We start from the raw sequence: 12,100 nt of genomic DNA, 5'->3' as shown, positions 1-12,100 counted from the left end.
TTATTTTTGTCAGCTTATTTCATTCAGTAAAACAGTGTCATTAGAAGTGAATTTCATTATTTAAAATCTAAAAATAAAAACATCTAACTCTCTCCATATATTATTTAGGGAAACCTAACAGTTCAGTCTTATTAAATGGGATTTACGTTAGTTTCTCCAACAATATTCAGATGACTAAGGCCGTTTCTAAATAAACATAACCATTAATTGCTTGATATTTCTGACACTAATCTCTCCCTAGAAAGGCTTTTAGTCTGTGGATAAGACAGCAAAAGATTCTAGGTAAGGATCAAGTGTGGGAAAAACAAACACATTTGCAATTCAAAATCACACTTCTCTCTTCTAGAAACGAAGTGTTCTTAATGTAAATAAAATGTGTCACAATATATTGCAATGTGCTAAAAAGGTTAAGAAATATTTGCGTTTTTATGATGAATTTTGCATCAGAGATAGTCTATATTCTATTCTTGATATTTCTAATCAATATGATATGAAATTATTACAATAATATAAAATTACATTTATTTGTAAGCCACTTTTAAAGGGCTTAACCTTTATGAGTCACATAATCAGAAGTAGATAATACCTTCATCATTCTTTTAAAATATTGTCGTTATTTGTCATAAGTGCCTGTGTCCAAAAATTTGGCTCTATGACATTAAAAGGTTAAAATGGATAGCCCGTCTTTACTTCTGCCAAACCACTTTGTCAGACAGCCAGAAAAGAAAGAAATCTGATGCAAAGAATGTAAACTAAAATGCCTTAGGGGCCAGGAAGGATATATAAACAAATGGAGCAAGAAATAAATTAGGAGCTGTGAGGTCTGGAAGGCACTGGGGAGCACAGGCCCAATCTAAAGAGGATGGTGAGTGTTTTGACTTAGGCTTCTATTGCCTCAGAGAAATATCTGCCTGGCTTGTTGTACCTGTTGTAAACTGCACATCCTTTGTGGCTCCATTTACATTTTAGGGTAGTTGTGTCTCTGCTTCCCGTGGTTAGTTGTGCAGACCTGCACAATCTAATGTAATGGCCCTGATGTCCAGTATTGCAGGTCTTTTTGATTTTTTCCCAGATATTTACCTCATTTGGATGGTTGCATGTGAAATTTCTCTATTTAAAAAAAAAAAAATTTACAGCTAATTCAATTTTTTAAATGCCCTTTGAAAACTACAGGAAATCCATCCTACCACACATCTGTGTAATCTCATATATAATACCTGGGAAAAAGGAAGTTCATTTTCCAAAGACTGTGTTATTCTGCAGATGACTTACTTGATTAGAACCTCCCATCTGCCCACAATATAATGATTTGGAAGGTATATTCTGAAGGCTCTTTTGGAACTCAAAAGAAAATAGAAGTTATTTATTCTTTGCAACTTAGAGTTTTAGAGCTCTGTAGTCTCTTGCTTCAGTAATAACTTAAGGGGTATGTCTGTGGGTCTATTACATTGAAGTTACAGTGAAGCATAGTTAAGTCATTTGAGGAGGTAACTATGTATATAGACTGGGTTGCTGGCAAAAGATCAAGGTTCAGTGGCAAGCCAGGTAACTAGCTAAAAACAATTATTACATATATAACTTTTAATAACAAAATTAGGTTTATGTGGCATCCACCTGTCTATCTGTGCACTCATCCAATCATTTATCCATCTGTCCTTCCAACCACCTATCTCTTCTTCCCTCTTATCTTCCTTCCCTTCCTTCTTTTCCTTCCTCTGTCCTTCCCAGTTTTCTCTCCATCCATCTACCTATCCACCCATTCATTGATCCATCCATCCACCTGTCTCCCCATCCATCCATCTATCCACCCATCCACCCATGTCCATCCATTCATTGAATCAGCACACATCTATTGTATGCCACATGGTATGCCAGTATTCATATTGGAGATTGCAAATTTATGACCCAAGGGTTAAATCTAGAATCCAGAAGTGTCTAAGAATGTTTAAATAAAATCAAAATGTAAATCCTTTACAAGGTGTGCATTCTGTCCAATCCAAGCCCCACAACTCCCTAATGGTTTCAGGCCCAGTTGTTTCACACATTGTGTTCAAAACAGCTGCCTTTATTGAATATTTGCTCTGTGCCATACTGCACTGGATACTTTATATACATTATCTCATATTTTCTCACAACGACCCCAAAAGGTTGGCATTAATAGTCCCATTTTACTAATGAGTAATTTGGGGCCTAGTCAGGTCCAATGATTTGCTCCAAGTTGCATGGCTTGTATGTAAGGTTTAGACAGAACTTGAAATCAGGTCAGGTGGGTTTGACTCAGTCTCTCAAAATCTGTGAGCTCTTTATATCAAGTCCTTAAAAATGATTTGGCCCAAAAAATGAACTAGGCCTTACTGATACCCTGACTCCATGATTGGTGCTTTTATACCCTCCATCTCGTTTAAAAATAAATACAATTACTGGAGTAAATTCATATCCAAGCTTCTTTTTTAAATTTTAGAGATATACTACTTTTTAAAAAATCTTCGCCCTTTAAAACTCAATTAATTATTCATACAGTTTATGTATAATCTAGGGTCTACTTACATTGTAGGTATGGAGTTCACCCTTGACATTGGAATAAGAAGTACCATTTGTATTTACATCACTTCATTTTCTTGAATTCAAATGAAGTCCAACTCTAAACTCTAATCTCACTGGGAGATTAGGCTCCCTTACTGGGGTCTAATTACCGGGATTCAGGACCCCCTTCTCACATCTTCTCTTCCCTCCCATCCCACCCCCCACCCCCCACCCAAGGTGAGGGCCTGTGCCGTCCAGTAGGGTAGATAAGATGCCCATTCTCCATTCTTCAGTCAGCACTGGTCACTGCTGGTATGATCATGGCCCATGCTTACAAGGTCTCAGCAAGCTACACCCTCCAGGGTTCCTGTGACTGCCTCAGGTCCAGGCATGCTTGTCTGAGCTCCTTAGCCTCATAAGCAGCATACGCTCCCTTGGCAGCCTGTGCCCATGGAGCTATGGTGGAAGAATAGACTACATACCCAACTACTCACGGACCCTGCAGACTCCCTGCCTCTTTCCTCTCCTTTCTCCCTCACCATTTTTGCCTGCTTTCTACCCTCAGAAGCACACCTCTCTTCCCTCTTCCTAGCATATTGCCCTCAGTGTGGGCTGATGATTTTTTTAAAAACCTAAAAATAAGTTTGCTTTAAGCAACTTTGGCTTTGGCTTGTGTTGCAACTTACCAGACATAAAGAAACAGAAGGCCAGGAAATTTTCCTGGAGGGGGAGGAGTGAGAAGGGAGGTGGCAAGGGGATGGGGGTGTTTTTACAGAAAAAAACAAAAACAAAAATTCCCAGCTTGTCACTTTTATTATAATTAATGAAATTAATGCAGTTTACTTTCATCTTAGCATAGGATTATAAATCAGGCTTGGAAGTTTAAATCCAGATCCACCACAAGTTATAATCTCTGTATCCCTTTTATTTTTCACCTATAAAATGTAGATAATGTGATTATTTCATAAGGTTACATTTAAATGAGTTTTAAACATAGTTTCATAAAACATTCTCTTAAAGCACTATCATAGGCAGGTCTAAGCGTTTAGGATAAAGCCTGGAATGTAGTAGGCACTAGGTTTTATTTGTCATTTCTTAAATTCAGTACTGCAATGGAATAGAATTCAAAACATCAGATAGAAATAAACTGAAGCTGTTGCTGTTTCAGATATCAATTTCGAAAATAATTTCAATTGATTGTGTACTTTTAGTCCCAAATGATACAAATTTTAGAAGATCTTAAATCAGCTTAATACTGCTAAATCAGTAGGCTTGAATTACCACATCCAAGTTCAGACCTCCAACCAAATATCCATTATCACTTTCTCTCTCTTCTACTTCTTTCCCTTCTCCTTGAAGTAGTTTTAACTGTGCATACAACGCATTTACAAATTACCTTCCTACTTGTTTTTCCTGCATCTTCAAATAGGAACGCATTCCTCAGAAACACTTCATTCTGCTATGCAAATATCTTCATAGGGGAAATTTGAAATTGACAAATGCATTCACTGAAACATTTCTTTGTGTTGAAAATTAAGGAAAAAAATTTCAATTGGCAATTTGTGCATCATTATTAGTAAATCAACCCATTGTTGTAAAGATGGATATTATGGTCATTTCAAAGTGATTTTTGGTCTCGGTAAGTGGGTCCTACAGCATAATGTCTTTGTTTTTGTGAATTATTGCACCTGGCTAGTATTTTCATTGCTGCCTTATGTTTATTTGCTGCAAATCCCTCTCAAAACTGTGTGCACTGGTTATAATGGTAATGAGGAAGATAATTCAAACTAAAATTCCAATCATAGAAGCTTTAGGCTTTTAGACAGATAGGATGGTTAATTCATTTTCCGCATGTGCAGGCTAAATTATGTATGGGATGAAATATAATAGGCAAATTACAGCATAATAATGAATGGTAAATTGAAAACCTACTACCCATACAGTATTTAAACCGGCTTTCCTATTCCTTGAATACCACATTATTGCTTTTCCTTCATCTTTTCATCCTCTCTTTCCCAGTCAGTCCTCTTGCCCCACCTTGAGAGGATAACGATTTCACAGGATCTAGACCCAGGATTAAATTTCGCTTGCTCTACTGTCTCACATTAACGTCTTTGTTATTAGTGGTCTGTTTTTGTTCTTCTCTTTCCCAAGTCTGACTCTGTAGTAGTAGCAAATGATAGAGATCTTCAAGCATCTTAACAAATGACTGTCAGGGTAATATTATGCCACCTGGGCGGATGCCTCCCTAGCTCCATTACCAAGTTTAATCACTGATCATTGTGCCCACAGTCTAATTGTGATAACAGACTAATTGCAGCTGTTCCAGGGACGCCAGTTCAGTAATCCTTGTTTCTCAATGGCAGCTTTGTTTCGTAGGGCCATCTCTGACAAGACTCAATTGGCAGATATTTGTCTAACAAATGTTCATCCCAGATGCTGCTAGTGTTTAAATAGGATGTGCCAAGATTTAGATAGAAATATAAAATCATTTGATATTTTAAAACCTAGAAATCTAAAATAATCTCATAGAAAGAACAGTAGTTCTTTATGTGGGAAAGTGCCCTGTACTCGGTAAAAAGAAAAAAACATAAAATTGTATGTTGCAATATTTATATGTAAAAGAGAACAGGTACTACATACATAATATTTTAGCATCATGGTTGAACATTGAAAACATCAGTGCCAACACCCCATGTGTAATATATACATACATATATATATATATAATTAACTTTTTTTTTCTATATGAAATATTTGAGAACATTTGCTATTCCAAGAAGTCCTGAAGGTCTAAACCAGCAGTGAAAACCAGTCTGTTTCCCCAGATCCCTGTTAATTAAACCAATTCAGGACTTAAAAGTATATCTTCTCTAAATGTTTGCCTACATTTAAATTCCAAACAAAGGCAATGCAGAAGTTTCACTTTCTCCTTATGCATAATTTATTTCTTGGTATCCTTCCAAATAAAATTCCTGTATGGATGGATGATCACAACCCCTTCCATGTCTGTGTGGTTGCTGCTACAGTGAACAGAGAAATAAAAACCAAGGGAATGAAAATGAATGTTTTGGTTTTATTACATTGTTAAGCCAGTTTTGTGCATTGGATTACCTACCATTTTAATAATAAGTAATTTCTCTAATTATTTAACATGTGCTCAATATAAGGAAAATGTTAATACATTCATATGTTAAAGTCAGAAATAGCAAAGCCGCCAGATGGCTAGTAACCAGATTAAAACAAAACAAATTACAATATTATTTTTAAAAGAATTAGGCGAGTTTAAACTTTTCCCAAAATACTTTTACTTATAGGCAGCAATCAGGAGAAACAAAGTGTACCAGCACACAGTTAAACTGGCTTTTATTCTTCACTTGAGACTAGTTCTAATTGATCACTGTGCTATTGTATGATTTGATTGTGCTGACAGTTACATGCCACTGTTCCCATAATAACAATTTTTCTTCTTTGTTCAAATGAATTTCCTAATTACACGTGTGATGGGATGTTTTAATTCTTTTCCCTTTTCAAATCCACCTTCCTGTTGCAATGCATGATGGGCAGGCTCAATATTGTGCATGACACCCGCTACAAGTGTTGGTAGGTGCCAGCTTTGTTTCTTGATTATCTTAAACCTATGGTGCACCTCACAGCCCCTCAAAATCCACTGCTAAGTTTAACTTGTATCTATTGGGCAAGTCCATTTCCCTTTTACTAACACCTGTCAATTAAATGCCATTTTCTATTTAATTGACATGGACTCACATAAATGTTTTCTTTACACACAAGTTTCCTTTAGTCACCTTTGGTGGATTTTGATTGGACTATGAGTTCTGGTGTGTAAAAAAAAAAACTATATCATAAAAGTAATATATTGTATATTTTTATAATAATAAATAAGAGAAAAATACTTTCATTCAAACAAATAACTGTATATATGAAGTAAATACCTGTATTTTGACTTAGATTTTGAATGTCTGACTGTGAACACTATATAAAATTCTTGTTTTTGACGTAGCAAATTAAGCCTGTTTGTGTCAATTTTCTTGATTTGATGGTAACAAGCTTTTTTTCCCCTTTTTTTTCTCTTTCATCTCCCTTCCCCTTCTCTCCTTGGAATGTTGTCCTGCTTTGCGCTGTGATTGCATGTCACTCGCTGGTGATGATGTCCCGTCACATGGCTTATTGCTGTGATAAATACCATGCCCAATTATCTCCTCCATGTTGCCATGGTTTCCATATTGCTACACTCTTCTGTATGTTTGCTTATATGATTTTCCCTCCGAAAGTTCCCATGGTGCACGGTGCTACGCCAGCCACTGTGTCCGCAGCAACAACATCTGCCACAAGTGTTCCCTTCGCTGCAACAGCCACAGCCAACCAGGTTTGCTAATTTACAGCTTTGTTTCTTAAAAACCAACTCTAATAGGGCTCAATCCAACAGCCCTTACGCACGTGGCTTTCCCATTGAGGTCAGTGGGAATCGTGTGTACGTGAGGGCTGTAGAGGGTGCTTTAATAGCATGGGGTTTCAAAGATACCTCTTGTTGGCCTACACATTCTCTCTATGATGAGCAGCAGAATGCTTTTATGCCATTTATAAGTGCTCCAAAGTTGTCGCGGCTCCATTTCTAAAGCTACTAAAATGATATTTACACAAGCAATTCTCATTTGGTCTCAATCCTTCAGGTGTTTTGACCAATCAAAACTGCAGGCGATTTTAAGGTTTTTATGATAAACATTTGGTATGTACAATTTCTTAGTTCTTTCCTAAATTCTTAATAAAAAGCGAGATGTTTAAATATGTTATAGATGCCACAAATGACCACTCTTGTAAATAGAGTTTTTATAAATTCATTATAGTTTTGTTTGATAAGCAGATTGTACATTAAAAATAAATTGGTGTCCAAGGTTTGATTCTCACTGCTTTAAATGAAAAGCAAACACAGAAACAAAAACCCTAAGTGCTCATATTTCTATAGTTACCCAGCATAGATTTTAGAGAGTTATGAAGGGAAAAAAGACATCAAATATGGTAAATTGAGTCATTCTGGGTTCCATAGAAGTTTATGGAGTAACAATTTCACAGATTACTCTTAAGTAAATGGGATCTGTTTCAGAAATTTGAAATTTTATGATATGCAAGAATGACTATTTAAAAGAAAATGATTATTAAAATATTTAAAATTTAAAAATCGACATTGATTCAGCCAACATTCTCTGATCCTATTTTAAATTATATTCTGGAAAATAATGGTTGAATCAAAGTCAAATTTATGTAAAGTGGGTTTTGGCCTTAATGTATAAGTATATTTGTTATGAAAGCAAAGTTCAGTAAGGTTAATAGCATGTGAAAACATTTGGAGCCAAATCAAAGTTCAGATAACCCACAGACTAAGGTTAAATGTAGCCAAATGACGTGAAAAAATCTCTAAGAGATGAGAATCAGCGTATTGCCCCTTGGGAAGAGAAGGCCAGTTAAGCGCCATCTGACTTTGTAGATACTGCTGTGAGAAGTAACCACCCTTGTCTCCACAGTACATCATGTACTGTTGAAGAACTGCAAGCTATTAGTGTAGCCATTAAAAACTTTCATAAGCAGCATGCCAAAATGGATGTATTTTAAAGTTTCAGACAAGCTTTAAACATTTCTTGGCAAAGAACCATTAGTTTTTCTGAAGCTTGTCAAAATAGCCCCAGATTTATGCTAACACATCAGACTCATTTACAAGAATACTAGATTGTGCATATGTGGCATGTTAGTAAGTAATCTATGGCAGAAATTTCTTAATGGATTCACCGTAATCCATTTATGAGGCAAATCAATGATGCTGAGCTCTCTGTGTACCATGTATGACGACAGAATTGCTGGTGTAAGCAGAACTATAGCAAAGCAAATTCCAACATGCCCTGGGCCACCTGGGTTGTAGGGGACACTTTACTTTTTGCATTGTGCTGTGACCATTTCATGCATAATCTTGGGTCTTCATACTGTTTTACAACCAAAAGAAAGAAAAGGGAAATGGATATATATATACACACATATATTATATCTACATATACATACATATGTATATGCCTACAGTATATTAGCAATGCTGGAAATAGCTGATGCCACAAAATGCAGCCTGCATGCATGCAGAAGTTTATAGCTGGCCCTTCATCTGCATCGATTGGTGTTGAAGGTCCTTGGTATGTTTCGACAGCCCCATCCTTGATGCTTCTACACTGTTGGGTGCAACATCCTGTCCTGCAGCAGCAGGAAAAATGGTATGAGAAGCTTCATTATGCTTGGAGCACATTTTCGTGCCATTTGCCAATGCTGTAAAATTGTGTAAAGATGTCAGCTGAGAAATGGAAATAAAATAGAGACATATTCATTTACACTCCAGACTGTGGATTGTAATATGTTGCATTAGTCTAGGACATCTAAATTGAAAGAACAACAAAATGCCTTCATGTATGTGATTTCACTCTTCTCCCATCAACCTTGCTGAGGTGGGACTAGTGCCATTTTATAGATGAAGAAACTTAGCCATGGAGTAATTAAGTGCTTGGCTCAAATTTGCGCCACCAGGAAATGGATGCACTAGCGTGAGAACCTGTGCTTGCAGTCCTTGGACTGGCTCAGTCTACCGCACTGCCTCTCCCAGGTTAGCAGCAAAAATTCTGGCATGGAGGAGAGTCAGGCTACAAATTGGAAGTTCATAGCTTTGGGGACCATTGAAATAAGTCACCTCTATATTGATTTCTTATTGTATTGTCTCTCAAGTTTTTTAAAGCTCTTGCCCATTTATAATACAGTCAAATGTGCAATCAGGATTCAGGACTATGTTCCGAAATAAACTTAAGCTCTTATCTGGTTCTTTTGAAATACTCTCTTAAAATTCTTAACTGGTACGTTTAATTTGGGGGAAAAAAAGTTAGAAACCATAAGTTGAACGAAAATGTTAGAAATTGGTTGCACAAAAATAGGCATTTTCTACTTTGATTTATGGGTTAGTAAATAACTGAAACCACAGGTGTGTGTGTGTGTAGGCCAACAAAAAGGGCTTCTTTCAATTACTGCTGTGCATGAATTTTGGATAGTTTTACTTCTCTTACTTCCTAAAAACTGATAACATTTATAGACTAGTATTTAACACAAAGATTTTTAAAAATGAGTTGCTCCTTTGACATTAAGTTTACATTAACTTACTGTTATGTTGGCCAGATAAGGACTGTCACCTCACAGCTGAATTTCACTTTTCTTAAAAAAAAAAAAAAAAATAATATTAAAATGTTTTCATCTCTTGGTTGTTGGCTTGCTTGCATGGATCATTCATTAAATAATTTTTTATTTGCTAGATACCCATAATATCTGCCGAACATCTGACTAGCCACAAGTATGTTACCCAGATGTAGAATTTTCATCACTAAACAGTAAGTTCCTTCTGTAATATATAGTGTGTACTTGTAGTGTTTTTTTGAGCTACCATTTGTATGATGTACTTCAGGAAGTTTTGCAGAATTTCAGAGAAAATATTTATATATTTTCTTTTATTTTTATTATTTTTAAATTGAACGTCATCAAATATTTATTGAACAGCTGCCTTGTGACTGGCACAGTTCTAGAAGTAGAATGTACAAGCAAATTAAAGCTTAGACAAATGAGTACATTTATAACCGAGAGTATGCTTCAGTGCTGAAGGTTTTGAGAGGAGGTAAGAAAGGTCTCCTGTTTTTATCTTAGGTGGGTTGTAAGGAATATTATTATAAAAATTTATAATATATGTTTAAATTAGGTGGCAGGTCTGATTGGCTCACAGCTAGTAGTTTGCTGAGCTCCAGTGTAGGTCATCATTTGTTTTATTTTTTAATGTTTTGCTGAATCCTATATGTGAGAACACGTACCCCCTTCACCTCATGATTCACCACACACAGGGTTATTCAGATATAAAGAGTCGGGCTTTAAATCAATGTATACACACACTCACATACATACATATGCATATATCCACATATCCAACTTTAGGTACTTCAAAGTAGTCAACCTTAGAAGATTGTATAATTCTGAAAATGTCATTGTTGAAAAATAATTTGAAAGTCTTGTGATTTTCCTTCAAACACCTTGACTTAGACACTTGGGAAAGCTGGCCATTTTTCATCCTCAGAGGCTATGCTTTATTCAGTATGTACACATTCAAGCTATCATATATGCTCAGGATATTTGTTTCATGTTTATAGTTTTATATTTAAAACGAGCCTCTGTATTTGAAACTGACTCTCGTAAATAAGATGGGTGATCCTTCTTGCTGCTTCCTTTCAATAACACATTTGCAAATGATTTTTTGGTGCTATGTGTTACCGTGTGTTACCGTGCCAATGAGATAAAGATGAACAGACGAGATAAAGATGTTAATTTCAGCGCACTCTAATAAAATGAGAGGTTTGAACAAATTTCTCTTGGAGCAAAGATGAAGGAACAACTTTTTCCAACAGAGTCAGAAAATAGTGACTTGGGGCAGTGAGGGCTGTGCTCAAGAGAAGGGAGGAGTAAGGGCCTTTCAGAAGGGACTGTGAGTGTGTCAAGTGAGGAGACGGTGGCAGAGAACCAGTTCTGAGACCCTTGCGATAATAATCTATAGCAAGAGCTGGACAAAGGCTGAGCCCATGCAGGACAAGAGGATAGACAAAATTTGAGAGCAGTCCAGGAAGTAGTACCAAAGACATGCTACAATCACGGATTAAATTCTTGAAAGTGATTTTTGTCTATTTCATAAGCTTTCTCAATAATCTGGTAATAAATTCTCCTGAACAGGAGTCACATTTTTTAATAAGCACATTCCTTTTAATATGTAGGTTTGGATGAAAAGTTCTCCTTTTGACAGATTCTAAAACCCTGCTTCAAGCTTTTGTAGTCAATTGGGTATGTTTGGTGTGTATATAACTATGTTCTATTTCTGAGCGATAATCCAGGTTGAAAACAAATAATACCAAACGGCTGTAAGTTCATCAATTAGCAAACCAGTGGACTTATGTGTATTGAATCTTAGGCTCTTAATGTTCTGTTTAACAACTGATTGCCCATTTTCATGCGTAGTTGCAATAATTAAACTGCTTTTTGAGTGGAGCAAAATGGTGACTTCTTTCATGCTCGAGGTTGTACTGTAAAGCATACGTTTAATATGTAAAGATTCTCTGATGAGAACAAAGTTCATGTAAAAACTGAAAGTATTAATTCACAAGTACATTGTAATATCTTTTCCACCTTAATTTGTCAGGAGCATAAGGGATTTTTCTTTCCCTTGGCTTTAGGGGGGAAAAAAAACCCAAACTTTAAATTAACCAAAACAGTTATTTAAAGTATAAATTTTTTCCAAACATATGCTATGCTAATCAAGCACCCATATATGGTGAGTCATGTTTAATAGGACTTACTGTTGCTTGGATTTTAATTTTGTAGGGCCAAACCAGTATTCTTGCAACCCATTAAACTACAGGAGAGAGGAATTAAAGTGAGCTTAAATGCTGCCCCACAATGATAGTGCTAAAAAAAGAGCTCTACTATATTATGCCCCTTGATTCTGCAAACA

The 12,100-nt window shown here is 36.1% G+C and overlaps 1 protein-coding gene across 13 annotated transcripts in view; it reads left to right on the top strand.

The window, feature by feature from the left end:
* MBNL1 (muscleblind like splicing regulator 1) overlaps window positions 1-12,100 on the top strand; it is a 204,542-nt gene that overhangs the window by 188,729 nt on the left and 3,713 nt on the right. For 11 of the 13 annotated variants that reach the window (XM_042903544.1, XM_042903555.1, XM_042903551.1 and 8 more), the window contains 3 exons: window positions 6,091-6,126; window positions 6,816-6,910; window positions 9,873-9,947. In XM_042903544.1, coding sequence (XP_042759478.1) covers window positions 6,091-6,126; window positions 6,816-6,910; window positions 9,873-9,929 — 188 coding nt within the window. In that variant the 3' untranslated portion in view covers window positions 9,930-9,947. The remainder of the gene's footprint in view (window positions 1-6,090; window positions 6,127-6,815; window positions 6,911-9,872; window positions 9,948-12,100) is intronic. The other 2 variants (XM_042903547.1, XM_042903549.1) reach the window with 1 other exon arrangement.

The sequence above is a fragment of the Panthera leo genome, chromosome C2 (assembly GCF_018350215.1).
Source record: "Panthera leo isolate Ple1 chromosome C2, P.leo_Ple1_pat1.1, whole genome shotgun sequence".
In the NCBI taxonomy this organism is placed as follows: domain Eukaryota; kingdom Metazoa; phylum Chordata; class Mammalia; order Carnivora; family Felidae; genus Panthera; species Panthera leo.
This window is presented reverse-complemented; position numbering and strand designations above follow the sequence as displayed.